Raw genomic sequence first — 26,614 nt, 5'->3', positions numbered from 1 at the left:
AATTCTTTTGTGGGTGTCTGTGCAGTTGCCTTTAACCATGAAATTTGTAATCACAATCGAAGACAGATGCAGCTGAAACCTTTACATTTTATTTGTGGATCTAACATTAATAGATGGTCTAAAGCAAACAAGCTGTAAAAATGTAAAACATCTTTTAGAGCTCCTTCTATTTAGGTTTTCATAATCCATTTGAAAAAATACATATTTACAAGTGTACTTTTTTGTGATTTTTATTCATGTAAGCTATAGCTTCTGGCCTTTTAATCAAAGCATACTCTGATTTATTTTAAGACATCAATTATTGCTTTATTTATTCAGAAACACAAGTTTAATTCTTTTGTGGGTGTCTGTGCAGTTGCCTTTAACCATGAAATTTGTAATCACAATCATAATAGAAATTCCACAACCCCTCAGAGTGTCAAAGCTTTGCAAGGCATGTTCATGACCCTAAATTACAAATAGTCACACAATTTCAAGAAAAGCATCCCAGGTTTACCAGTATTTTTTGCAAATGTGTTCGGGTCAAACTGACCATAATATAACATCATACAAGAGTTTACTGCCTTTGGCTGCTATTTAAAGAAAGATATACATTTTTTTCACACAATATGTTTATGTGGTTTATATTTTTATGTTTAAAGTATCAAGCTGTTAGCTTAGCAACATGCAGAGCATTTCTGTCATTTACACAGGAAGGTAGTTGTCTATGTATAGATACAGTCAAACCAAAATGTACTCAGACACCTTCAACATTTCTCACATTATCACAGTTTATTTGCTTTAGTTTAGAAAATGGTGAAGGTCTAAAGTTATTCAATAAAGTCATTCAATTACCAATAGAATGGTTCTAAAGTGAAGGTCATGGTAACCTTCCATGGTCACTTTAGAATACCTTTAGAGAAGGATTTGGTAATACTTGAGACATTACTAGTAATTTCACTTTTTAGAATTAATTATACATTATGCATAATACATATTAATTATGAACCTGTATTCAGTAGTTCTCCAGGATATATGAAAATAAATATATGTGACTCTGCAGCACAAAAGCAGTGTTAAGTCGCTGGGGTATATTTGTAGCAATAGCCAACAATACATTGTATGGGTCACAATTATACATTTCTCTTTTATGCCAAAAATCATTAGGATATTAAGTAAAGATCATGTTCCATGAAGATATTTTGTAAATTTCCTACTGTAAATATATCAAAACTTAATGTTTGATTAGTAATATGCATTGCTAAGAACTTCATTTGGACAACTTTAAAGATGATTTTCTCAATATTTAGATTTTTTTGCATCCTCAGACTCCAGATTCTCAAATAGTTGTATCTCAGCCAAATATTGTCCGATCCTAACAAATCTTACATCAATGGAAAGATTATTTATTATATTCAGCTTTCAAGTGATGTATAAATCTCAATTTTAAAAAAAAAGACCCTTATGACTGGTTTTGTGCTCCAGGGTCACAAATAGTAGTTATTGATTAGCTAAAAGTGAACTAGTTTCAACTGAATGCTTTTACTTACATCAGAGTTTCTTGTTAGTTAATAGTGGTTACTAGAAGGTTAATAGTGCACTAGTCATTTGTTCCTGTGTAGTTATTCATTAAAGATGGAACAGTATTCTAAAGTGTTACCGTAAAAATGAGTTGTGTGACTGAGCACTAACCTGCGACCAGGGTCCAGCGCTCCAGACCGGCGGGCAGCTGTGTGTGTTGCAGGTCTGTCTGCGAGACGGCGGTGGTTGTGCACACTGGTCATCGGTCACCGTGTGCACCTGATCCAGGCCTGCTTTCTGCACACAGCGCACCTGTCTGATCTGCTCTCCGGATCCACAGCTGCGGCTGCATGCGGCCCAGTCCTCCACACGCCAGCTGCGGTGTACAGTAACACAATGCATATTACTAATCAAAAATTACGTTTTGATATATTTACGGTGGGACATTTACAAAGAGCATAAAAGAAGGCATAAAATAAGAATCGATCATTTTGACCCAATACAATGTATTGTATTGGGTCAAATACAACATATGTGACCCTGGACCACAAAACTAGTCATAAGGGTCAATTTTTAGAAATTGAGATTTATTCACTCATCATCAAGCTGAATAAATAAGCTTTCCATTGATGTATGGTTTGTTATGATAGGACAATATTTGGTCGAGATACAACTATTTGAAAATCTGGAATCTGAGGGTGCAGAAAAATCTAAATATTGAGAAAATCATCTTTAAAGTTGTCCAAATGAAGTTCTTAGCAATGCATATTACTAATCAAACATTAAGTTTTGATATATCTACGGTAGGACATTTACAAAATATCTTCATGGAACATAATCTTTACTTAATATCCTAATGATTTTTGGCATAAAATAAATCTATAATTTTGACCCATACAATGTACTGTGACTTAAGACTGCTTTTGTGCTCCAGGCTCACATATATCATAGGGAATATGTGGTCTTGTGTCTCTGTTGCCATAAACCTGTTTGTGTGAATTTATTAATTATGAGCTGGATTAAACGTTCACACAGCTATGATCTGCAATTTGAGCTTTAATACATACGGTACAGTTGGCACTCATCTGGCCAATCAGACTTTAGTTATTTGCCCCATAAATATGACTGAGCATGGACATTATATTCTATTATGGCTCTATATATCTATCAGTTTCATACTAGTGCTGCTACATAAATTCAGATGTTTAAAATTAACAACTTTATTTTAATAGGGCTCAGGCTCTAAATGTGAACCTACACCCATTTCCATGATGTATTGGCTTCTCCATGCTCCTTTCTGGCTCTGAGGACTGAAGATCAAATAATGTGGTGCCCTAAAATACTCGCTAAGTGTGTCTGCGCATGCTGTCTGTATTCAGGAGATGACACACAACTGACTACTTATGTAAGAGCAGTGTACACATGTGAGTGGATGTGGGTCAAGCAAACATTTATATCCTCATAATCTTCAACATTTTGCTTGATAATGACAATGATTTTTTTTTGGACACTTACATGTGTGAATGTCATTCATTAGATACAACATTTCAAATGAAACCATACCAAAAAGAAGCATACTTGAAGTTAATTTTATTGAGTGAATTTAAGTTCAAGTATATTTTCCAAGTACACTTTATGTCGTAAGTATACTAAAATCATTGTATTAGATGTACTTGCATGTGATATTTCAATACTTCTTGGGACTAAATTGTCACACTTTTAAAAGTGTACTTTAAGTGTAACAGTAGAACACTAGTTACCATATATGTTTTTCTTTAGTTTTTCAACTATACTACAAGTAAACATATAGATATAATGTTAGTTACTAGTTACATACTTCTAGCCCACTTAATATATGAAAGTAATCTACTGAGTAATCTACTAGTTTGCTAGTTTCTACATTGCAAGTACATTTTATATACTATGTATGTATTATTTTCGTACAATTATAGGTCAAATATACTTAGACTTTTCTGTATAAGCCAAGTATACTTAAGTATAACTTTAAGTATATCTCTGATACATACATAAAAAGTAGACTCACAGTATACTCTCTTATATTTAGTTTTTAAAGTATACTAATAGCACACTTGAATAAACCTATGCTTTTGTAAAAGAAGTGTCATTTATTGGAAAGAAAGACACAGATATACTTGATAAAGAGTTTGGTTGGTTTAGTAATGCTGAAACAGCAGATGCAGTGCTGAAGTTGAAGACAGTTTTGTGTTGGTTTGTGATTAGTTGGTAGTTAATGTGATTGTTTACACCTCTGACTTCATAAATGCACTAAATTCTCCAAAACACCTGATTCAGACACATTTGCAGATGGTTTAATATTTTGATCTAATGCAGTGTGTGTGTGTGTGTGTCCTTCACCTCAACAGTGTTATTGTGTGCTGAGTTTGGAAGGGTTTTAACCTTGGCCTCTCATAACCCAAAGAGTTCAAGCCAAGCATACAGGACATCAGATAAACCTGATGCAATAAATGCTGTTTACAGAGGCCAGTTAATAAGGCAGACAAACACAGCGTGAGAGAGAGAGAACCCCAGTAAAACAGTATTTTCCCTGTGCTCTCGCAGCACGTGAAGCCATCGTCAGCACACTGGAATAGACACCAGCACATGTTACACGCAGAGTGACTCATTGCTGTGCTCTTGGACACCCCAAAGTGTCTCGCAACCACAGAACATAATCTGTGAGTGTGAACGCAAATGTTTTTAGCTGCACCAGCTTGACTTCACACACTGCTGCCTTCCAAAAAACACTCGAGCACATACTGCAGTTTCAGTGGTGGCACAAGGGGCCTTAATGTGCTTAACTGTATTGAAACCCTCATGAATCAACATTTCTCACATTATCACAGTTTATTTGCTATAGTTTAGAAAATGGTAATACGATATGACAAGAACTTAAACTTAAAGAACAAATTCATCTTTGAATAACTTAGGTATGTAATGGATTACAATCAACCAAAAATTCGGACAACTGTTAGTATGACAATATTTACACAACTATCAAAACTTTGTTGACCAATTACCAAGCAATGCTTAATTTTGTTCAGTCTGTGGTGTAAAAAGGTCGCATTAGCAATGAAAGAAAAAACACTTTAAAGGGGTCATCGGATGCCCATTTTCCACAAGTTGATATGATTCTTTAGGGTCTTAATGAAAAGTCTGTAACATAGTTTGGTTAATTTCTCAGTGGTAGTGTAAAAACACCTCTTTTACCCTGTCAAAAACAGCTCTTTTCAGAGCAAGCCGTTTTGTAGCCTTTTCCTTTAAATGTTAATGAGCTTTGCTGACCCCGCCCCTCTCTTCCGAGCTGCTCTCAGAGAGACTGTTTACTTTAGCTGCATTCATTGTGAAACATGCTAATTAGCACATTATTAGGAAAGGCGATTTGCTCACAATTTTTGGTTCCACAAAGAACCATTCAGTCAAAGGTTCTGTAAAGATCCATCTCTTTCTTACCTTTTTGTAATCTGAAGAACCTTCTTTCGCCACAAATAACCTTTTGTGAAACAGAAAGGTTCTTCAGATGTTAAAGGTTCTTTATGGAACCATTTAGACAAAAAAGGTTCTTCTATGGCATCGTGAAGCACCTTTATTTTTAAGAGTGTAGGGTGTTTGCCAACTATCATCCCTCTTTGTCAATGATTTCATGAGAGGCTGATGTAACGGTATAATAACAGGCGTGTTTTTGGGATGGGACCAGAGTCTGTCTTTCTGCCTCTAAAGCCATCAACACTTGCTGATATGTTGTTCGATACTTTCGCTGACAGTCAAGCATTTGTCAGCAGCAGGTTAAGCATGAACCTTCATCACGAGAGCGTTTCTCCAGCGTCTCCTGAAGAGCCATGAGCTCACTGCATATTCAGTATCCTCCACCACAAATCAGCGCATTAGCCATATTACGGTGCATGTCGAGACAGATATGGATATTTCTCGTTTGCATAGTCTCAGCTCAGATTATTCTGTCAGAACAGGTTGTTGCACAATCATGCGGAATATATAATAACAGTTCGGACATCTGAAATCACAAAAGCGTGCATCTGGTTGTCAACCATCATGAAAAACCATAGAAGCAACAACAACAAACCTACAAAACGGCATCACGGTCTCTGTTGCTCGGATCTGCAGCGTGCTGGTCTACAATTGTTCAGATTTGGTGCTGGTCTGGGGTCAGGGTTGTGAGGTCACCTTTGTCACTGTCCCAGGAATGGATGAACGGTGGTGCCAACATGTGAGTAATGTAGGGCACACCCCTTGTTGTGACCTTTCACCCCGCCTCGCCCAGACCGAGCTGCCAGACTCCCATCAGTGTGCCAATTCATCTCAACATGTTTACTGGGCAATGCCCTTCTTCATCAGCCATCAAATCAGCTTTGAGTGTATGCAAACATGATGGATGAAGCATGTTCTCACAGGCACTGGGGAGATGACCTGTTTGTTTCAATCACTAAACTCATATGTAGAGGCTCGCTGGAGAGGCTCGAAGGCTCATGGGATGCAGGTTCTCGGTCTGAGGTTTAAAATGCTTTATTAGTCCAAAATCTGGAATCTGTTAACAGTGGAAATCAGACAAGCTCTTTTAAAGGCATCTCAACTTTTCATGTTAGTTTCTTGATTGAAACTCTGTCTATTTAATGCTTTCGTCTTCCATAATAATGCTATGAATTATCTTCACATCAAAAGCTTTCTCAGCAATAATTACGACATTTATTATTTTAATTAATTAATTAATTGGATTAAAATGGTATATACATTTTATAAAACAATTAATCTAAAAACATACACTACCATTCAAAGGGTTAGGGTTGTTATGACTCTTTAATGTTTTGAAAAAAAACATCAAGGCTGCATTTATTTGATCAAAAACACAGTAAAAAAATGTGAAATATTATTACAATTTAAAATAGCCATTTTCTATATGAATATATATTAAACTGTAATGTATTTCTGTGATGTGCAGCTGTATTTTCAGCATCATTCCTCCAGTCTTCAGTGTCACATGATCTTCAGAAATCAGTCTAATATGCTGATTTGCTGCTCAAGAAACATTTCTGATTAATATCAATGCTGAAAACAGTTGTGCTGCACAATATTTTTGTGGAAACTGTGATACATTTATTTTTTCAGGATACTTTGATTAAATAGAAAGTTCAAAAGCACAGTATTTATTTGAAATATAAATCTTTAGTAACATTATAAATGTCTTTACTGTTACTTTTGATCAAGTTAACGCATCATTGATGAATAAAAGTATTAATTTCTTTAAAAAACAAAAAATCTTATTGTCCCCAATTTTTTGAATGGCAGTGAACATACATAATTGATATTTTTTGTATGCCTGATTTTAAATACAAATGCAACAAAAATATTAAAGCTGCAAGCAGCGTTGAAAGGGCCCTTGCACCCAGTGGCTTTAGGAAAGCAGCGAATGGTCAGCAATATGCATTTAAAGTGGTAAATATAGGAGGAATATGTCAAAGTCATTTATATGTGCCAAACGTCCTGCTGCCAGCTGGTGGAGCTATGACTATAACTGAATATTGGCATGTTGATGCCTTTAAGCCAGCTCTTTTATCAAACATATGAAGCTTGGTGCAGATTGAACATGGTATGTTTGAGTTAGTGTAAAGCATGACGTATCCTGTTGCCAGCTATGATTATAACTGAACATTGTCCTTTAGATGTCTTCAGGCCAGGACTCTTACCAAACATGTGAAGTCCAGTGCAGATTGGACATTGCATGTTTAAGTTAGTGTAAAACAAGTAATTTCCTGTTGCCAGCAGGTGGCGCTATGATTGAATATGAACTGAATTCATATGAACTGAATATGAACTGAATATTTGCCTTCAGATGTGTTCAGGCCAGGACTCTTATTGAACATGTGAAGTTTGGGGCAGATCAGACATTGTATGACTGAATTATAACAACTTCCTATTTCATGGCGAAACATCAAAGTTCGCCACAGACACGGCCTCCAAGGAAAACTCAAGATCTTCGCAATTTAACATCACAAAGGACTTTAGATTACACTGACTAAATTTGGTGTTGATCTGTTTAAATCTCTAGGAGGAGTTTGTTTAAATACAACGCCTGAAAATGGCAAAAACGACACAAAACTTGCAGAGAAAATTCAAACTAACAGACTTCCCGTTGGGTTTTTTGTAGGTATTGGTGTGTTACATGTGCCTACCGAACTTCGTACATGTATGTGAAATGTAGCTCGAGTGGCACTTTGTTGAATTTTATAGGTGGCGCTATTGAGGCATTTTGCCACTCCCACTTCTGAAACCCATATCAGACGTAAATGTTCACCACTTCTGGTGTGTGTGCAAAGTTTCAGGAGTTTTCAATCATGTTTAGGCCCTCAAAAATGCAATTCATTTTGGAGAAGAAAAAGAAGAAACTGAGCAATTCCAATAGGGTCCTCGCACCTAACAAAATATATTATTATGATTATTATTACTATTGTTAAGGGAAGCTCAGGTCTTTAAGTGGATCTGGCAAACGGGAGAAGCAGCAGCAGCAGTGCAGTGTTTTCCCATCAGTATGAGCAGCTGTGTGTTTAGTGTGTTAACGACGGCACAGATGCAGACGCTTAGCAGGATTATAGTGCGTGATCTGCCTCTTACACTCAAGATATGTGAGAAACGGAGAAACTGAGCAAGAGTAGGAAACGGGGGAGAAAGAGCTGGATCTCACTGCCAAAGAAAACATCGCTACACTTGAGAAACAATCAGCGGAGCATCAGGCAGGTTTACAGGAGCTTCAGACACTTTAATGCTTTAAGAGCAGTTCTCAGAGACATGAGGAGTCTCTCTGTCAGCTGTGAAGACGGCTCTGTGCTGGACCTCGGGGATGCACCAAACCTGCTCTGTGAACTGAGATTCTGGCAGAGCTGATGTGAGCGTCATTCTGTGTCTAGCTTTCCAAGCCATTGGACATTGTTGGTAATTAGTCTGCCCTGGAGTCTAGCTGCACTAGGCTTGATAATCGAGACAAAAACGTGCTCTGCATGACACTGCCATGGAGACGCTTCTAAAACATCTGATGATGGACATGAGAAAACATGAGCAGTGAGGTTTAAAACCACACACACACACACACACACACACACACTGAGATCTGCTGCAGTGACACGAGATCAGACAACATCTGTGCCTTGTGTCAAATACCTGCAACCAATCATAACCATGTGGTAACTAGCATGAGAATAAAAAAAACTTTATAATAGCATATAAAAGCATGATAAAGGTATGTAATTTAAATGGTTGGTTTGTGGTGTTTAATATGAAATTTTTACATTTGTAAATATAACATTTTTAAAATTTTAAAATTCATATTAATTAAAAAAAATTTCATATGGTGGCCGAGAGAGCTCAATGTGCAACAACTTCAGAAAACACATGCAAATAGAAAAAGTACCAGCAAATTAAGAAATACATACATATATATATTAGCTAATGAATCCTATGATCAGAAAAAATTTTGTTTATTTGAAATATATAGTCCAGTCATGAAACTCTAGATGGCGCCGGTGACGGGTTGTTAATGTAACTGATGATATTCAGAGAGTTAAACCACTTGGCTCAATCTGATTGGTTCATGCAGCATATGCAGCCAATGAGCTTACTGCCTTGCATTTATATGGCTGGCTAGCATTCACTAGAGATTCCTGCAGCGCGCTTTCAGAGTTTCTCTGAAACCCTCCACCTTCCCAGCTCCACCTGTATAGATCTGCTACGGGGTTATTTTATGTTATTTGTGCAGCAGCAGCATGTCTTAAATACTCACACCGTATCGCCATATGCATTGGCAGTAGCAAGTTCCTGTACTTGCTTGCAGCAGCAGCAATAATCTACAACTACAGCAATAACCAGCAGCAGCAGCGTAGCAGATCTGTTCTGCCAAGACCAAATACATTAACATTGTCATATCCATCACCATGCTAAAATCTTCCGAGAGTTGTCATGATTGAAATCAAGTTAAACTAAATGAAAATAAGAAAGGTTGCCTAGGTAACTAGGTTAATGTCAATGTTAATAATTATTTCCTTTCCTTTCCTTCATTTCAGCTATGTCAAGTAACAAAAACTTTGTAAATTGTTTTAGTTTTAGTTAACCATAATATCCCTGATTTGAAGTACTAAAATAACTGAAACTGAAATGAAAATGAATTAAATATAAATATATATATAGTATATATTAAAAAACTAAGAAAAGTGATACAAGCTCATAAATTACTAAAACTGAAATATATACAGATAAAAGCCAAAACATTAATAAATACTACAACAGTTTATAAATGATACTACATTAACACTGGTTTCTTTCTCTAGACACGTCTCTCTCAGTGTGTGAGCAGATGAGAGGAGGTCAGTGACGGCGTTACCTTGCGGGACAGGGCTGTGTGTTACAGGACGTCACACCGGTGGACGGCCGAGATCGCGAGTTACAGTAAGACGTGTTCACCTGCAGCCTCAGATCCTTATAGCAGACTGCTTTACTGACCATCTGACCTGAGGAGCAAACACAAACAACATATACAAAACTCAAATCCCCTGATGAACTGACATAAGCTGGAAATCATCATGAACACTACTTCATCGTGAAGAAACTTCAAGGTATTTGAGCTGAAGAAGCAGTTTTCCAGATGGAAACAGACCTTACGGACTCACCTGAGGCTCAGCTATAGAGTTACACCTGCACAGACCAGCAGATACGCTTGAGAAACACACAACAATGCTGTTGAGTTTCACTCAGATCATTTAGACTGATTTTGGATGCATGTGCACTGATATGCAATTAATGAAAAAAATGCAACAGGTTTTACAAAATCCCTTGTAAAAAAGAAATGAATGCACTTATGGAAATAAGACACTTTAAAAGAATTACAGTTTTTCTCCATTGCTAACACACTATAACTGTTTAATTTGGCACAGTTTTCCAAACCATTCATACAGTTCTCGAAACAAAGACACGTTTCTCAAAACTTTGAACACATTTCACCTGTTTTCACACATGCTCCAATTTGCTCAGTGTTTTCTGCAAAACTCTACACAAGAACGGCATCATTTTGCAGGTTAACCATGCTCTCATTTAGAAGATGCAAACCCAAAATATAACTACCACACAAATAGCACACATTTATCCATGTGTGAACATTAAGTAGCAAAACTGATGACACACCAGTCATAATCTCAGGATGATATGAACGAGAATGCACAGAAAGTATTTTGTCAGATTAAGAAACTGCTATAGTATGCACTTAGTACCAATATTGTAATGCAACTTGTCAGAGGATGCTGAATTTATTAATTGTATTTTATTTTTTACAGTAACTGACACTATATTCCAGTGTGTGTTTACTGTAGATTCTGTTGTTTGGTTTTTGAACTTTTCTCTTCTAGTGCTTTTGTAATCTACTGTAAGATCACTTTGCATTAGTGTAATGAAAGTAAACTTTTCTTTAAGTTTATTGCTGAATTTTACTGTATCTGCACCACTCTATTTATGTCGTATACTGTAACATACATTGACTAGCAAACGGATTCCTGTTTCCCAAAAGGAGGTTTTTGTAACAGTGTTTTGAATTGATCTCACTAGTGTTCTCTATGCAGGAAAGTAGTGTGTGTATTTGACAGGTTTTGTGTCATCTGAGGCCAAAGTTTGAGTCTGACAAAAGAGAATGTGTTTTTGACTAAAATGTTTGACTTTGACCTGGAAGTTTGAAGTTTGCACAAGTTGGTGTGTAGTTTTGAGATTGTGTTTATAGTTGTGAGAAAGTGGTGAAGTGTTTCATGAATTGCGTGTTAGCAATCGAGAAAAACTAATAAATCATTCAGACTGATTTTGTGAACTGGATCGAATGATTGATCATTGAAAAGGTCTGATTCACAAGAAGGATTTGTTGACAAATCTGCTTCTCTCATAAACTCTCATGAATGAGCTAGGATGGATTTCTAGATTTTCATTGAATAACAATTTAAAATGCTAGCGATGCACATGGGTTTGATTTCAATGGAATGCATGCACTGTTGAAATGCAATACGTTGAATGCAATGCAAGTTGCTTTGGATAAAAGTATCTGCCAAATGCATAAATGTAAATATGTCACTAAAACTAAAATTTTGATTCAGGTTTATTTTCTACATATATGCTTTTTATTTTGAATATCCGTAAATTTAATCAGCACAAGAGCTTGAGCTGGACCAGAATCACAGACCGCCAGAAGATCTGTAGCAGTAATGTCTGGCCTACATTTGCTACTCGCAGCAGGCTGTGTTCAGACTGATCAGTACCTCCTGCGCAGCTGGTTGAGCACTGCGAGCGAACGATGGCCCACGTGTAGTTGTGTTTGGGCTGGTTGCGTCGCTCTGTATGGTCTTTGGTCAGTGTGAATTCCCACTGAATGCCCGGATTCCAGCCCTGCATGAGAACCTGTGCAAGGACAAACACACAAGACCTAATGAACCATCAACCACACATGAAAACACAAAACCATTCTTCTTTAATTCTTGAGGACGACGAGTACACTGACTCTGTGTTACGACAGAGCGCTGCCCACATGCTGCGTCCAATGCTATCAGAACATTCTGCATTTAACACAGTCAAGAAGGTCGTTTTAACCGTAATTCCATTTTGTAGAGTAATACAAATAGTTTACAGCTGCTTGATATGAGAGTCAGTAACATATAAATATCAACAAAGGAAAGATCTTTTAAAAATTGAAGTAAATAAAAAAAACCCTTAGAAGTGAACTGTTTTATGTTGGTAGTTCATGTTAGTTTCCTATCATTAAGTTTTTATAACATTTTCAAGTTTGAATTTAGCAACTTTAACAATGTCATGTAGTGGTTTCTAATATTCTTAAAACTTTTTTGGCTTGTAAACGGTGCTTGAGCTGTGCAGATTTCTCTCCTGTTTCAGACCAGACCACTTTTTCACACCGGAGGAACCGTTATTATGGATTATGGATTTTGGTATTTTAGCCGGAAGCAAGGGTTTGAAGTTAAAGAGGTCATGACATGGACTTTTTTCCCTTGTCAGTAATTGGCCACTGTTATGATTGGCTAACGCCTTTGCATAGTGTCACAATCTCTAGCTGGAGTACCCATCTAGAGGGCACTCCATCCCATACCTCTGATATTCATTCTGGGCTCCATTTCCCAGATATCCTCTGCCTAGGAACCAATTACAGACTCCACCCATTTCCCTTCAGGAGGACTATTTAAGTCAGACAAAGCATTTTGAAATTATATACTTATTGTTTGTGATGCAGCTGCAGTCAGATCTAGTACCGCTTCATCTTTCAACAAATGTGTCTTTGTGACTCTCCATGACACTGTGCCTCGTTTACAAAACAAAATGCTCCGATCAATCCTCTGACACGATCCAGGGTGCCATTAAAAATAAAGTATCCACTTGTTCCTTACGCTGGGATCCTTCTGATAGCTATCTATACAAAGACGCGAACGAGCTGTTTAAACCAAATGCGTCAGTGCGAATGTTCTTTCACTCCATTTGTCCTATTGACAGACTTGAGCGTGGACTGTGAAAGTGAAAGTGAACGCACATCTGTTTACTGTATCCAGTGCAGACAAGATAGCGGCAGTGATCGTAATTTGTGTTTGTTTTTGATGCAATGCGACACTTGCTTTCAGCGTGATCAACGGTGCGTTCCAAACGGGATATATCGCCCTCTAAAGGGCACATCGGAGTGAAAACAATCATGACCCCCATACTGAAGGGTCGTTCCAAACCAAAGTGCTCAAAACTGGCCACTTCAAAGAGCCTTTCGGAATGAAGGATTTTGAAGGGTACAACTGATGGACACTTCAGCCCCCCATGATTCTTTGCGCTGATTCTTTGCATGATGACGGCGTCTCCATATGTGCATGACGCAGAAGGGCACTTCAAGAAACAGTTGTTTGGTCCCCTACACCCTTCAAAGCTCTCTGAATGGTAAACCCTTTGAAGGGATTAGGGCATAGGGATGAGCCCTTCCGAATGGAACGCAGGGTATGTGTCAGCCCTTAAGCGAGTGAACACCAGTGGGTGGGGCCTATGCTAAGAAGACGACTATTTATCGATGTCTTGCTCTGGAAGCATGTTTATTAGGGATGGGAAGATTCCCCGATTCATTCGGTGCATCGGCATAAAAAGTTAACGATGAGATGCATCAGTTTAAAAAGTGTGTATCGGCTACAAGTCGGCATTTGTATCGCGATGTATCGTTTCTAACATATTTGCGTCTGTAAAAACCGATTTATTTATATATAATTACTAGTGGATGCGCTATAATTGTATTGTTTAGAAAGTGACCAATAATCTGTGATCTATGTATTTGTTTGTCAAGCGCGTTCTCTCATCACCGCTGCTGTGTGAATATGAAGAATCACAACACCACGGAGACCCGAGAAAAAACTGGGATTAAAGTCCAAAACTTGACTTGAAATAACCTAACAAATCAATCGGGGCTAAAGCGGTTCCATAAACGACAAATTAAGTTCACACAATCTCACTCATTTGTGCACGCTTATTCTTAATCAAATCGATCCACCATGGCAAACAGCGAATATATTTGTGCTGTTTAATGCATTTGAGACGTTGTGTTTTCCTCAGTGCATAACTGACATGTCACAGGTTTAATTTTTATCAGTAAATGTTAGAAAGTCATGCAAATATATCCCTTTTGCTGTCAGGAGTGGGCGAGGCTGACGCGAGTGAAAGAGCGCTGCTGTGCGCATGCGTGCTAAACAGGCAGAGCGCAATCGAATAGGAGCGCAATTTTAAACCTTCATATAAGTGTATTTTGATGATAGCAGTAACTGTAAAGAGACTATTGTAATGGGTAAATCAAATGTAAGCTAGTTGAGTAGCTAATTACTAAGCTCAAATGAGTTAATGTGTGTTTCTTAAAGCAGCTAAAATATAGTCATTTTCTTTATTATTTATTTTCGTTTTAATTAAGTGATTTTAACTTTTAATTTAGTTATCTGAATGCTTTAAAGAGCAATTTTAGATTGTAATGTTCTGCTATCTGTTCTGCAAATGTACAGCTGTCATAAAACCAGAGAGAGCCTTTCTGTTTGGCTAGAAACTGTAAAAAAAATGTCAAATAATAGCGTTCCTATTGGTCAGTGTTAGAGGAACTCAGCTTAGTCTGATAGTTCACCTGCTTTAGACCAGGTTGAAGTTGATCTATGTTAAATTTTCTTTATGGAACCAAATCATTTGACAATGAGTCAGACTAACTGAAATAAGCCTGGCTTATTTGGTAAACTTGTTTTATGAAACAGGCCTTGAGGCATTAAAAGTGATCATATTTTTTCCATTGCATCGTATTGCATCGAATCGCATTGTGTTGAATCGAATCGAACCAGAATCGCACTGCATCGTAACAGGGGTGAATCATATCGCATCGCATCGGTAGCTGCTTCAAATGTATCTTTAATGTATCGTATCGTTGGCTATGCATCGAGATGCGTATCGTATCGGCCTCAGACATGAGATGCACATCCCTAGTGTTTATGCAAACGACTGCGCCCGGGTGACGACACATTGTCCCATTGGATCCAAAACGAGCCGTTTTTGGAGCTTGATTAAATCAATGCTTTGTTTATATTGAGGAGAACATTTTAAGCTATGAAACTTGCAGGATGTTTTAATGGTACAAAGAGATAAAAAATATATATTTTGAAAATAACTATATTTTTTAAATGTAAATAATGTGTTATTTATTGCTATTTTCTGGATTACATAAACTGTTATTTCATAGGTAAGTTCCTTAGGAGTGACTTATAAAGTTTGTATATCGGTGATATATAAAGTTTATATATCAATTTACCTTGTTTGCAAGTACTTGTTAGAAGAAGCAGTCGAGCAGAAGAATGATGAGTAGTAAGGCGTGGCCAGCTGAACTCAATTACGAGGAATCAGAGGAGTATATATTTGCTTAGTACACCGCGGCGGTGACCCCTGACAAAAAACCCCTGACAAGGCAAATTTGATTTCTCATGTCATGACCCCTTTAAAACAACTTAATGCTGGATTAGTTTCAGCTTTTGTCTTCTCCAGATGTTAACTGATGGACTGGAGTGCTGTGGATTATTGTGATGTTTTTATCAGCTGTTTGGACTCTCATTCTGACGGCACCCATTCACTGCAGAGCATCCATTGCTGAGACACTGATGCAATGCTACATTTCTCCAAATCTGATGAAGAAACAAACTCATCTACATCTTGGATGGCCTGAGGGTGTGTGCATTTCCAGATAATTTTCATTTTTGGGTGAACTATTTCTTTAATAAGGTTTTCTTTTAATAAATGTCATCTACTAGTCATTCACTAACCGCTTACTAGCACTTATTTTGTGCCCAGCAGCATTCATCTTGATTACATCAAGACTTAAGTGCATAATTGTGAGATGAGATGCATGCTTTACACAATACAGCAGACTCTGGCAAGCAGTAATATGACACACCAGCCAGAGCTCTCATTAGACAGAGCCAATAAAGCAGAGCCCATATGCCTTATAACACAGTAGCACAGTAAAAGTGAATACATAGAAAAACAAGTGTTATTTTAAAAACTAGTGTTATTTTTTATTGTATCTGGCCGGTTATGCAATTATGGAAGATCAAAAAAGTTACAGGCAACTACTACCTCAACCACCAGTGTCTCATTGGTGGGTCCAGTGGAGGTGAGGCTCTCAGGACGATTGTAGGGTCTCTTGTAGTCAAAAACAGCCCCAGCGATGGAGTGTCGTCCAGGCCAGTCCACTGTCCAGCGTCCATTCAGGTAATACTTCTTCTGCAGATTCCTCAGTGCCAGATAAGAGCTGGAGGAGTTGAGCTCCATCACACGGATGCTGCGCGCTCCAGCCGGTATGGTCACCACACGGTAGTACTCTACACAAGAGACAGGGCAGAAATGATAAAAAATATATATTTTGAAAATAACTATATTTTTTAAATGTAAATAATGTGTTATTTATTGCTATTTTCTGGATTACATAAACTGTTATTTCATAGGTAAGTTCCTTAGGAGTGACTTATAAAGTTTGTATATCGGTGATATATAAAGTTTATATATCAATTTACCTTGTTTGCAAGTACTTGTTAGAAGAAGCAGTCGAGCAGAAGAATGATGAGTAGTAAGGCGTGGCCAGCTGAACTCAATTACGAGGAATCAGAGGAGTATATATTTGCTTAGTACACCGCGGCGGTGGTCGAGGCAGCCCTCGTGTGAAGACCGACGAGTGTAACGACTATCGACTCTACCTTGCGTGACTCCACCGAGCAAGAACACCGACAAGGCACTTGAGTATTGCTTTTTCCCCCCTTTCTTTACCTTTTGTTTAACTTGTTCTCATCTACTTGTTCTAGTCAATTGTACTCAACATGTGCTTTCAAATCTCTACTATTACTACTAACACTCGTAAATCACGCATTGTACGTTGGAGGCAGCGCAATCCTAATAATCTGCGTACTGTCCCTATGTCCTCTACTACTTTACTCTCTATTCCAGTTGGTCTCTGGAACTGCCAGTCTGCTGTAAACAAAGCAGAATTGATTTCTTCTATTGCTACTCATTCAAGTCTCGACTTCATGGCCCTAACTGAGACTTGGATCAAACCTGAGGACACTGCCACTCTTGCAGCCCTCTTCACTAATTTCACTTTTTCCCACACCTCTCGCCCGATTGGGAGGGGCGGAGGGACAGGTCTACTTATTTCAAAATAATGGAAATTTGATAGTCTACCATCTCTTACTGGCAACAGTTCATTTGAAATCACATGCAATTACTATTACCCACCCTGTTACAATCCATTTTGTAGTTATTTATCGTCCCCCAGGTCAACTGGGTAACTGGGTACTACTCGTTGACTTTAACATCCACCTAGATAAACCACAGGCTGCTGACTTCAACACTCTATGTAGCATGTGTCTACTACAGCTACTCACAAATCAGGTAAGCAATTGGACCTTATCTACACACGCTACTGCTCAACTGAAAACACTGTTTACACCGTTGCACACCTCAGACCAGTTCCTCGTCACTTCTAACCTCATACTGACTCCGGACACAACACGCACTCCTCCACAACGTCACCTTTCGGCATAGCCTACGCTCAATCTCTCCCACTCGCCTATCCTCTATGGATTCATCCTCACACAAATTTAGTCAAATCTCGAATAACTTACAAAATGAAGCTGAAATTGATTAAATTAATTTGATGATGAATGAAGTAATGGAAATATATATATTGCCATGACATTATAGCCATTCAGCATTACAGTATACAAATATATAAAATGGTTTTATGTGTCATTTTTTAACAATTACAGGACATTAAAACTAATATAATAACTTTTAATTTAAGTGAATTTAAACCAATATTCACATAAACCCATTATAATAAATGTGGCATTTAACTGTGCTAAACGATGTGGGGATTAGCACAGCTATTTTAGGAAGAGAAAAAGTGAATAAAATAGCAAATGTAATTGCAGAAATTAACATGTTATTTTTCCCATCTCTAATTAGAATGGTGTTCATAGAGTAAAGACAGACACGTACGGCTCAGGTAATGTTGTTTGGTGTTTTGCCCTTTGTAGATCTTGCAGGTGGAGTTGTTGCCCTTGCAGACGCCACACAGATCCGGCACGGCATTGGATCCCAGCACCCTGTCACAGCCCACTCTCTGGAAAACACAAATCAGGAGCTCTCAGCAAGCACAGAAGCAGCAATAAAGCACTCGTAATCATCATTCCAGTTACAATAGTTCAGTAAAATCAGACAAAAAGTCACGAGAGACGAGGAAGTGCCTCCATGGAGCTGTGATTGGCCGATGATGTTGTCTGTGTATGAATGCACGTGTCCGCAAATTGGCATTAATGAGTCAAAATGGTGGAAATGAATGGGTTAATTATAAAGAAAGCAATTCACCCGCTCAGATATCAGCATTTTCTGTGATGTCCAAATCAAATCAAACTTAAAATAATAATCTGAGCTGTTTTTTGTGACTGCCCACCATCATTAAACATTCAGAGTTTACCAAGGACTAAAAACCCAAAACCAGACAGGGGATTTAGACTACTTATTTCAGAAGACCACCACACACCACTGCTACACAAGCTCACGTGTAAATATGTTGTATTAATAAAGAGCTACAAGATGCTCCAAACTTGAAAGATAATCTTAGAGAAAGAAACACAAGAAGGTATTAATTTCAACATGCATGTCCAAATACACACAGATCAAATGCTCTCAGCTGAAAAGCATGTCCATGTTCAGTGTGTAAAAATGTTCTTTGTCTAATGTTTTCAGTGCAAACTACTTATGTCATCGGCTCGAGTATAATCTAAAACATGAAATGACAAATGATTCCGATGATTCATCATTACTGCTTATTTAAACTAAATCCGCGGAACTACAATTGTTCTGGTCCACTGCAATTTGTCACTATTTCATGCTAACATAATTTCTCTTTTAATTTAACAGCAGATTTTAAATGTTGCCAGAGAAACGCAGCAGCTGAAGTTAAATTTAATTGAACTAAATAGTAGTTGGCTCTTTCGCCGCAAACATCCAAACACGCAATATGAAACTGATGTGTGTTCTGAAGGAAAGTCTTTAGAAAGATGTTTTTTTCTGAACCAAACTGAGATGAAATGCATTTAATCACTTTGCCTCTCAAGAGGGATTTCCACAGCAGAAGAAAACATAAAAGCAATCATTGAGAGAATTCACTACAGATGAATCCTCTTGAAAATCTCTGGTTTTGATGATAACACACACTGTGTCAGTAGTCCATTACCAGAGAAAAACAAAACAACCAACAGCATGATGCTTTTATAATATGTAGCTATGTATTACACAACTCAACAAACCACTGGACAGAGAATACCTACACGCATAGGTAAAGAATATTTAGCATTCAACACATTTTCAGCTGAAAGTTACTTACACCACATTACTCAGTTACTTTCAAGTAACTAGACTAAGGCCAGACAGTACTGTATCTACCAGTGTTGGAGAGTTACGGAATCAGATTACTTTTTTCAAGTAACAAGTACCACATTACTTTTTAATTTACGTGAAAATATCTGAGTTACTTTTTCAAATAAGTAACGCCAGTTGCTTTGTTTCCCATGTATTGACTGACAGCTCTCTTGCCTCCGTGTTGCGAGACATCGGGAGTAAGTGCAGTCGTGTGCGCTGTGTAAAGATGATGTCTCTGTAGTTCTAGCTAGACTAAGTGTCAACATGCATTTACTCATCTCACCTGCACAAAAAACAGATTCAGTATTCCTCAAAATTAATAAAAGCAGTCAAATGCAAACCTGAAAACATTAAATGTTAACACAAACATTCTTTATGCACTTAATCCCATTTTATTAATCAGAGTCTTTAATGTTGTAAAAATGACTTTAGATAAACATAACATTTGTGTTTCTTTTTTTGTGATTGAGATGAAAGTGTTGAACTTTCTTTTTCTGTGTCCTTTTCTTCATGCAATCCAGAATGGCAGCACAGCTGAAAGGTTTGTTTGAGCTTTTAAATTGCCATTTTTCTCAGCCTAAGGCTTATTCATTTCACTTTTTGTGTGAAAGGGCTTTTACATTAGCCTAAAATATAACTTTTTTATGTTAAAAACAAACAAGCAAGCCCAGGCCAGAAGAGAAAGAGTAACACAAAGGTTACATAACGCATTAGGCTGCTTTCCACAAAACGTAATTAAATAATGCAATTAGTTACATTTTTAGGGACCAACAGAATATTGTAATGCATTACTTTTAAAAGTAACTTTCCCCAACACTGGTATCTACATGTATAATATCTACAGAGACAGTGACTTAAGACCTCAGGTTATGCAGTATATTTGCATTGTGTCAGAATTAAAATATTGTGAATATTGTACATTACCTCACAAATGCCATCAATGCAGACATCGGAGCTGTCCTGTGTGCAGAGCGTCCCATCCTTGACTTTACTGGAGAGGGCGAAGAAGAAGTCATAACCTTCAGCGAAGCAGTAGAGCTTACACACGTCCTGATCTGGAACAACACATACACACACACACACAAGGAATATCAGGCATAGTTCCCTAAAAACACACGTCCTATAACCTGTGGACAGTAAATTCAAAAGTATTCACCCCCATGGGTTTCTGCTCTTGTGACATTCCGAAATTCAAGCATATTTACATAGGATATCTATCTTAATTGATTGGTTTGACCAGCCTAACTTGTGTAAACTATTCAATTACACTAGGAACGTAAACTCTGAAATCAAGCAAAATATGGTAACCAGGTACAACTGTGTTGCTTTCAAATCCATCTGTGTTCAATTGTCTGAAAGCACACCAAATTTCACTGACTCAGTGAGTCTCACAACTAATGAAGCCCGAGGAACTTTGAGATCAAGCTGCAAGGAGGAAAACAGCTGGAAATGGTTACAGAAAGACTGACAAAGCTCTGGATCTTCCTAGAAGCACTACAAACTCTTTCCCAGCTCAATCCCTTCATTAACTCGCTTTAAAATCAGAGGGAAAAACTGGTCGACAAGACTGTTGTAGAAGCCCCATCCCCATTCTAAACCATAATAAGTGCTTTTTTTTGATGAGTATCAAACGTAGTTTTTCACAATGGTAATCTCAACCCAAAATCCTAAAATCTGTTTAAAATAATTGTTGATATGAAATGTGATTCCAGAAGCAACAAGAATATGGATCCAGCAGCATTTCCTAATTGGGCAAGTCATCAAGAATGGAAGAAATGGCAGAATCATGCATCGGGATTGTTTTTAAGGAGGAACTAAAAGGCTTGTTTCCATTAATGCCAACATGGATGAAGCCAAATGCAGAAAGACACTTCATGAGAACGTGCTCAGTCATCCAACGATCTGCATTAAGTGTGAAGATCCAATGACCGAAAGCACATGGTAAAAACTATGAAATAGTTTGAAATACATCAGATTTGTGATAGAACCTGATCCAACTTTATCAACCTAATTCACAAGACATCAAGACACTTTGTGCTGAAGAATAGAGATTCCAGTCATACCTGCGTGAAGATGCATGACTGTAATCATTTCTAAAGGACCGCGTATAAACTAATGACGTTAAAAAACGTCTTTCATTTCAGAGACATAAATGTGTTGAATTTATTGTGTGGTGGAAGGAAGACACATTTTCCATGTGTTACAATTTGGAGGAGTAACAGAAACCAAATGTGAAAAATTCAAGGGGGTGAATATTATGAGGAGGCTGAACATACTTCACTTCAGTCTAACTTCATAAACATAAGACAATGAATGTTTTTACCCAGATTTTTGCCAAATGCACTGGCTCATTTCTTTCGAAACATCCCCTCAGCCGATAGAAATACACGTTTATACCAACCGTCCACGCGTGTGTAGGGTTTCCACTTGTAGTGCCATCCGCGGAAGGGTTTGTTGTTGAACTCGGCGCACTGGGCAGCTCTGAAGTCCACGGCGTTTTGAGGACAGTCAGCGGTGTTACACAGTTTATAAGAGCGAGACGAGCCCTCGCAAAACCTGCCGCCATACATGGGCCTGAGAGAGAAGAAAAGACGTGAAAAGAAACTGATCACGAGACGCGTCTTGATTTACAGCAACAGCAACTTCATTCAGTCACTCATGGTTGCCAAGCGGCTGTAATGTTTGTTGTAGTAGTGAGATGCATTGCCAATTAAATTAAGATGTCATTCTATTTTGACGAGGAATCCATTTTCTTGCCGCTTAAAATTACATTTCTGCAGAGCAAAGTGTTTGTATATAAAGTGCAGCAGCGCATAACGCATCTTATGATGAACGAGATGAGTGGTTATCAGAGCATGAATCAAACTCTCTCACAATGCCAGCAATTTTCCATGCAGCAGTTTTTATTATATTCCTGCTTGTGGGAAATGAAAAATCAAGTAGAACTACAGTATTGCACAGGATCACACACGTATCCCAATGTCTCCATTTCTGTTAGCTTTCCTTCTTCTATAGAGAGTTTCATGGCATAAGACTCAGAAGATTGGCTGAACATATGTGTTTCCATGAGCAAAGAGGAGACTTCAAAACCATACTTCTGAAGAGTTTTGTGCTTGCCTTGAGATAAATGGGAATGCTTTAGTAGATTGGGAATTACAGAGATTCTCGGTTCAAACCAAGTCTGAAATATTCTCTAACTCTTTGTTTGTATCAAAACTCTTCAATTTTTTGTTATAAATAAATAAATAATACACATTTAAATCAGCCTAAAAATGTACACTACCATTCAAAAGACTGGGGTTGGAAAAATACGACTTTTGCTCACCAACTCTGCATTTGTTCGATCAAAAATACAGTAAAAACAGTAAACATGTGAAATATTATTACTGTTTAAATCAGCTGTCTTCTATGTGAATATGTGTTAAACTGTAATTTATTTCTATGATTCCAGCTGTATTTTCAGCATCATTACTCCAGTCTTCAGTGTCACATGATCTTCAGAAATCAGTATAATATGCTGATTTGCTGTTCAATAAACATTTCTGATTATTATCAATGTTGAACACAGCTGTGCTGCCCAATATTTTTGTGGAAACTGTGATAAAATTTATTTTCAGGATTCACAGATGAATAGAAAGTTCAAAAGAACAGCATTTATTTGAAATAGAACATGTTTGTAACTTTATAAACATCTTTACTGTCACTTTTGATCAATTTAATGTGCCCCTGATGAATAAAAGTGTAAATTAAATGTTTTTAAAAATCTTACAGACTCCAAACTTTTGAATAGTAGTGATTCACTGCAATAAGATAAAACAACAAGAAATAATTAATTGAAGAAAAATGAAGGATCTTGCACACTTTTTCATTTCAAATGTTACATGATTGTAAAATCAATTCTTCCAAAGGGTACAACTCAACACTTGCATTTCATTTGCTCTGCATCCAAGAAAGGATTAATATAGGATCTAAGCCTTTCTTGGATATGGAGCAAATTAATTTCAAGTATCGAGTTCGAGAAATGATTGCAATGTTTTGTTTAAAATCCTGTTGAGCATGATTTTCACGTCAACAACTTGAATTTGCTGTGAAGAGAACCCTCTCATTTGATTTGTATTGCCTGTACTGCATGTACCTGGGGCTGCTGCAGTGTCTCTCTCTGTAGGTCACTCCACTCTCACAGCTTCTCGAGCAGCTGGACCAGAAAGACCAGGATGTCCACTGACCATGAACCGGCTTAGGACCTTCATCCCCCTGCTTTACACACTGACCCCGCCGACACCACTGCAAACACACACACATCAGTCTGAGAGCGATAATGGTCTTCTTTACAGTTAAAGGGACAGTAAACCCAAAAATAAAGATTCTGTCAGCATTCTCTCACCTTCCAAAACTGTATGAACACAAAAAGTGATTTCTTAAAGAACATAATTTCTGATCTTTTCCATACAGTAGTTTAATGAATGCAAATATTCAAAATGACAAAACAAACACAATAAAAGTATCATAAAAATTGTTCATATGATGCATTCACTATATTTAACTCTTTCCCCGCCATTGACGAGTTATCTCGTCTTTTAGAAGAAAACGCTTCCCCGCCAAAGACGAGTTTTTACGGCTTTACGTGTTTTCACTGTTATGCACTCGGGGGCGCTATTACGCATCTTCTGAACGAGTACAAAACTTGAACAAAAAAACACACGTGAACAGGACGGAGAAACGAGCCATCTCTATGTAAACAGATGCATATGAAAAATAATGCGATCATCAGCAACAGACAGCATATAAATGAAAACTGCATAATGTTACGGCGTAACATGTTGATCCAGGAATATGTCTGTGCAAGCTTTGGAGGTGTTGATGGAAGCGATTTACTGGATTTATGCTTTGATAATCGTACTGAATATTATCCAGTTCTAGCTTTTGATAAAAATTAAATTTTCTCACCTTTTTGCTCAAAATTATGAATTTTTATGAAACCTACCTATATTCAAGTGTTTATAAAAAAAGTATAAAACAGATTTTTTTTTGTTTAAAAGTAGAGGCTCTGATCTTTATTTTGGTGTATTGTATATTCAAATATTCATACAGCAAAATATACTGGAGGCCATCAGATTTGAGTGACTTTTTTCAAAAATGCTGGCGGGGAAAGAGTTAATGTCTGCTGGAGTCACGTGACACTCTGTATGAGGAACAGACAGAAATTCAGTCATTAGCTGATAATTGACTATTAGATCCCATTGGTCTCACATGCCTCGTGACCAAAAAAGTCATACATGCTGCATTATTGAGAGTGAAGCGCAGCACTGATCATTTACACGTGAGCAGCTCACTGTTTTCAGCATCTCGGATCGTCTCGGTTCACAGTAAATGCTGCTTCACATGAACTCCATCTGCATCTGCTCTGAGTTTGAGTCGCTTTAACATGCATTTACATTTAGCTATTTAGCAGATGCTTTTATCCACAGTGACTTACAAATGAGGACAATGGAAGCAATCAAAATCAACAAAACAGCAATGATACGCAAGTGCTGTAACAAGTCTCAGTTAGCTTAACGCAGAACACGTAGCAAAGCTTTTTATTAATTATATAATAAATTAAAATAAAACGGATAGAATAGAAAAAGAAAAGAGCAAGCTAGTGTTAGAGGCCTTTGGAAATGCAACATGCACCAACTATCTCCACATTGCCACATCAACAGCGGTTTTCCATCAAAAATAAAGTTCAACGGTTTGCTGTAATTTAACAGTTGTAATGTAAAATATAATAATAATAATAATTATTATTATTATTATTGTTGTTTCTTAAAATCGTTTTATTTTACAGTGGAATTTTACAACTATTATTTTTAAATAATCTTTTTTATTGATATATGATCACAAAATGTCTTGCCAAATTGTACAGCCCTTCAAACAAACACAGCAAATCTGGATTTTTTTAGTACATTTTTAAATTTAAGTTTTTATGAGAAAAATCGCCCCCCAAAAAGTGCAGCCCTGCATAAAATAGTGTGCATGAGTCACGCATTATGATGCTTTTTTGTCATCACTGAGCTGAACAGATTCAGTCTTTCAATTTTAATGCAAGGGCATTTTTCACAAATTCTGTGTTTAACTGAAGGACATTTGGAAAGGCCTCGAAGAACATGAGAGTGTGAAAATTACTAATTGAATGGTCCAGCTTCACAGATTCATTTTAATTCCCATCAGGCAGCAATTCCATTGCACTTTGCGAGAGGTTAAAGAGTGAATGAACGATAGTCCCGGTCCAGCGCTCTTCACACCCTGTGTGTAACTCAAGCCGAGTCTCTGGCTCATGTGACGGAGCTGATGTTTCCTAAACGCAGATGGGCAGGATTCCTAGAGGAGACCGTCATCATTAGCGCTGCGTACCGTCACTGGCTCTAACTCGGATTAAAATATATAAATACGGGACAGCAGGACTGTATCTAACACGACGCTGTCTGACGAGGTTCAGACCGGCAGTGCAGATTCATTTTTAGTGTATCTGGCACCTCCTTTAGTTGCTCAAACAGCAAAAAATCCACTTAAAATCTGATTCAAGTGTTTGGATGAGTTAAAGATTGAGGGGTCTGAGATGACAGACAGACCCTAAATGAGGTCTAGAAACAGTTTTCTGAACTGCATTCATATTCATTTTCACTCATTTTCTCGTATAAAAGGAGTACACTTTAACATACTATAAAAAGAGTGCTTATGACGGAAATAATATACTTAAGTGCGAACGGAATGTAATATTTTCGGAGAATCAGTTGCATGGTAATTGCAATTAATATGTATAATAGTCTAAACGTAAATCTAAGTGTTATAATGAATGCAATTTTGACTCACTTAGTGCTTTTTTCGACCCACTTAAGTACATATTTTTATGTAATTTCATAATGACTTCTATTGTCTTTGAAATATGGTTAAAGTGCTGCTGAATGTGCTGACAGGCATTCACCATGAAGAAAAATAGACTTCAATGTCATTTCTATTGAAACTTATACGTCATGCATTTAAATCCATTTGTAATTACACATTTATAATGATGGAGTTGCAATTTAGTACATTTAAAATATATTAACTTTAAATG

The 26,614-nt window shown here is 37.4% G+C and overlaps 1 protein-coding gene across 1 annotated transcript in view; it reads right to left on the bottom strand.

Annotated features, from left to right (window-relative positions):
* Positions 1-26,614, bottom strand: part of LOC107554508 (A disintegrin and metalloproteinase with thrombospondin motifs 16) — a 68,402-nt gene that overhangs the window by 7,694 nt on the left and 34,094 nt on the right. The window contains exons 12-19 of the mRNA XM_016237028.1: positions 23,654-23,802; positions 21,920-22,092; positions 20,443-20,573; positions 18,094-18,217; positions 16,177-16,421; positions 11,811-11,949; positions 9,902-10,028; positions 1,672-1,876 (exon numbers count right to left, since the gene is read on the bottom strand). Coding sequence (XP_016092514.1) covers positions 1,672-1,876; positions 9,902-10,028; positions 11,811-11,949; positions 16,177-16,421; positions 18,094-18,217; positions 20,443-20,573; positions 21,920-22,092; positions 23,654-23,802 — 1,293 coding nt within the window. The remainder of the gene's footprint in view (positions 1-1,671; positions 1,877-9,901; positions 10,029-11,810; positions 11,950-16,176; positions 16,422-18,093; positions 18,218-20,442; positions 20,574-21,919; positions 22,093-23,653; positions 23,803-26,614) is intronic.

This window comes from Sinocyclocheilus grahami, unplaced genomic scaffold (assembly GCF_001515645.1).
Source record: "Sinocyclocheilus grahami isolate Dianchi unplaced genomic scaffold, SAMN03320097.WGS_v1.1 scaffold504.1, whole genome shotgun sequence".
Taxonomy (NCBI): Eukaryota; Metazoa; Chordata; class Actinopteri; order Cypriniformes; family Cyprinidae; genus Sinocyclocheilus; species Sinocyclocheilus grahami.
This window is presented reverse-complemented; position numbering and strand designations above follow the sequence as displayed.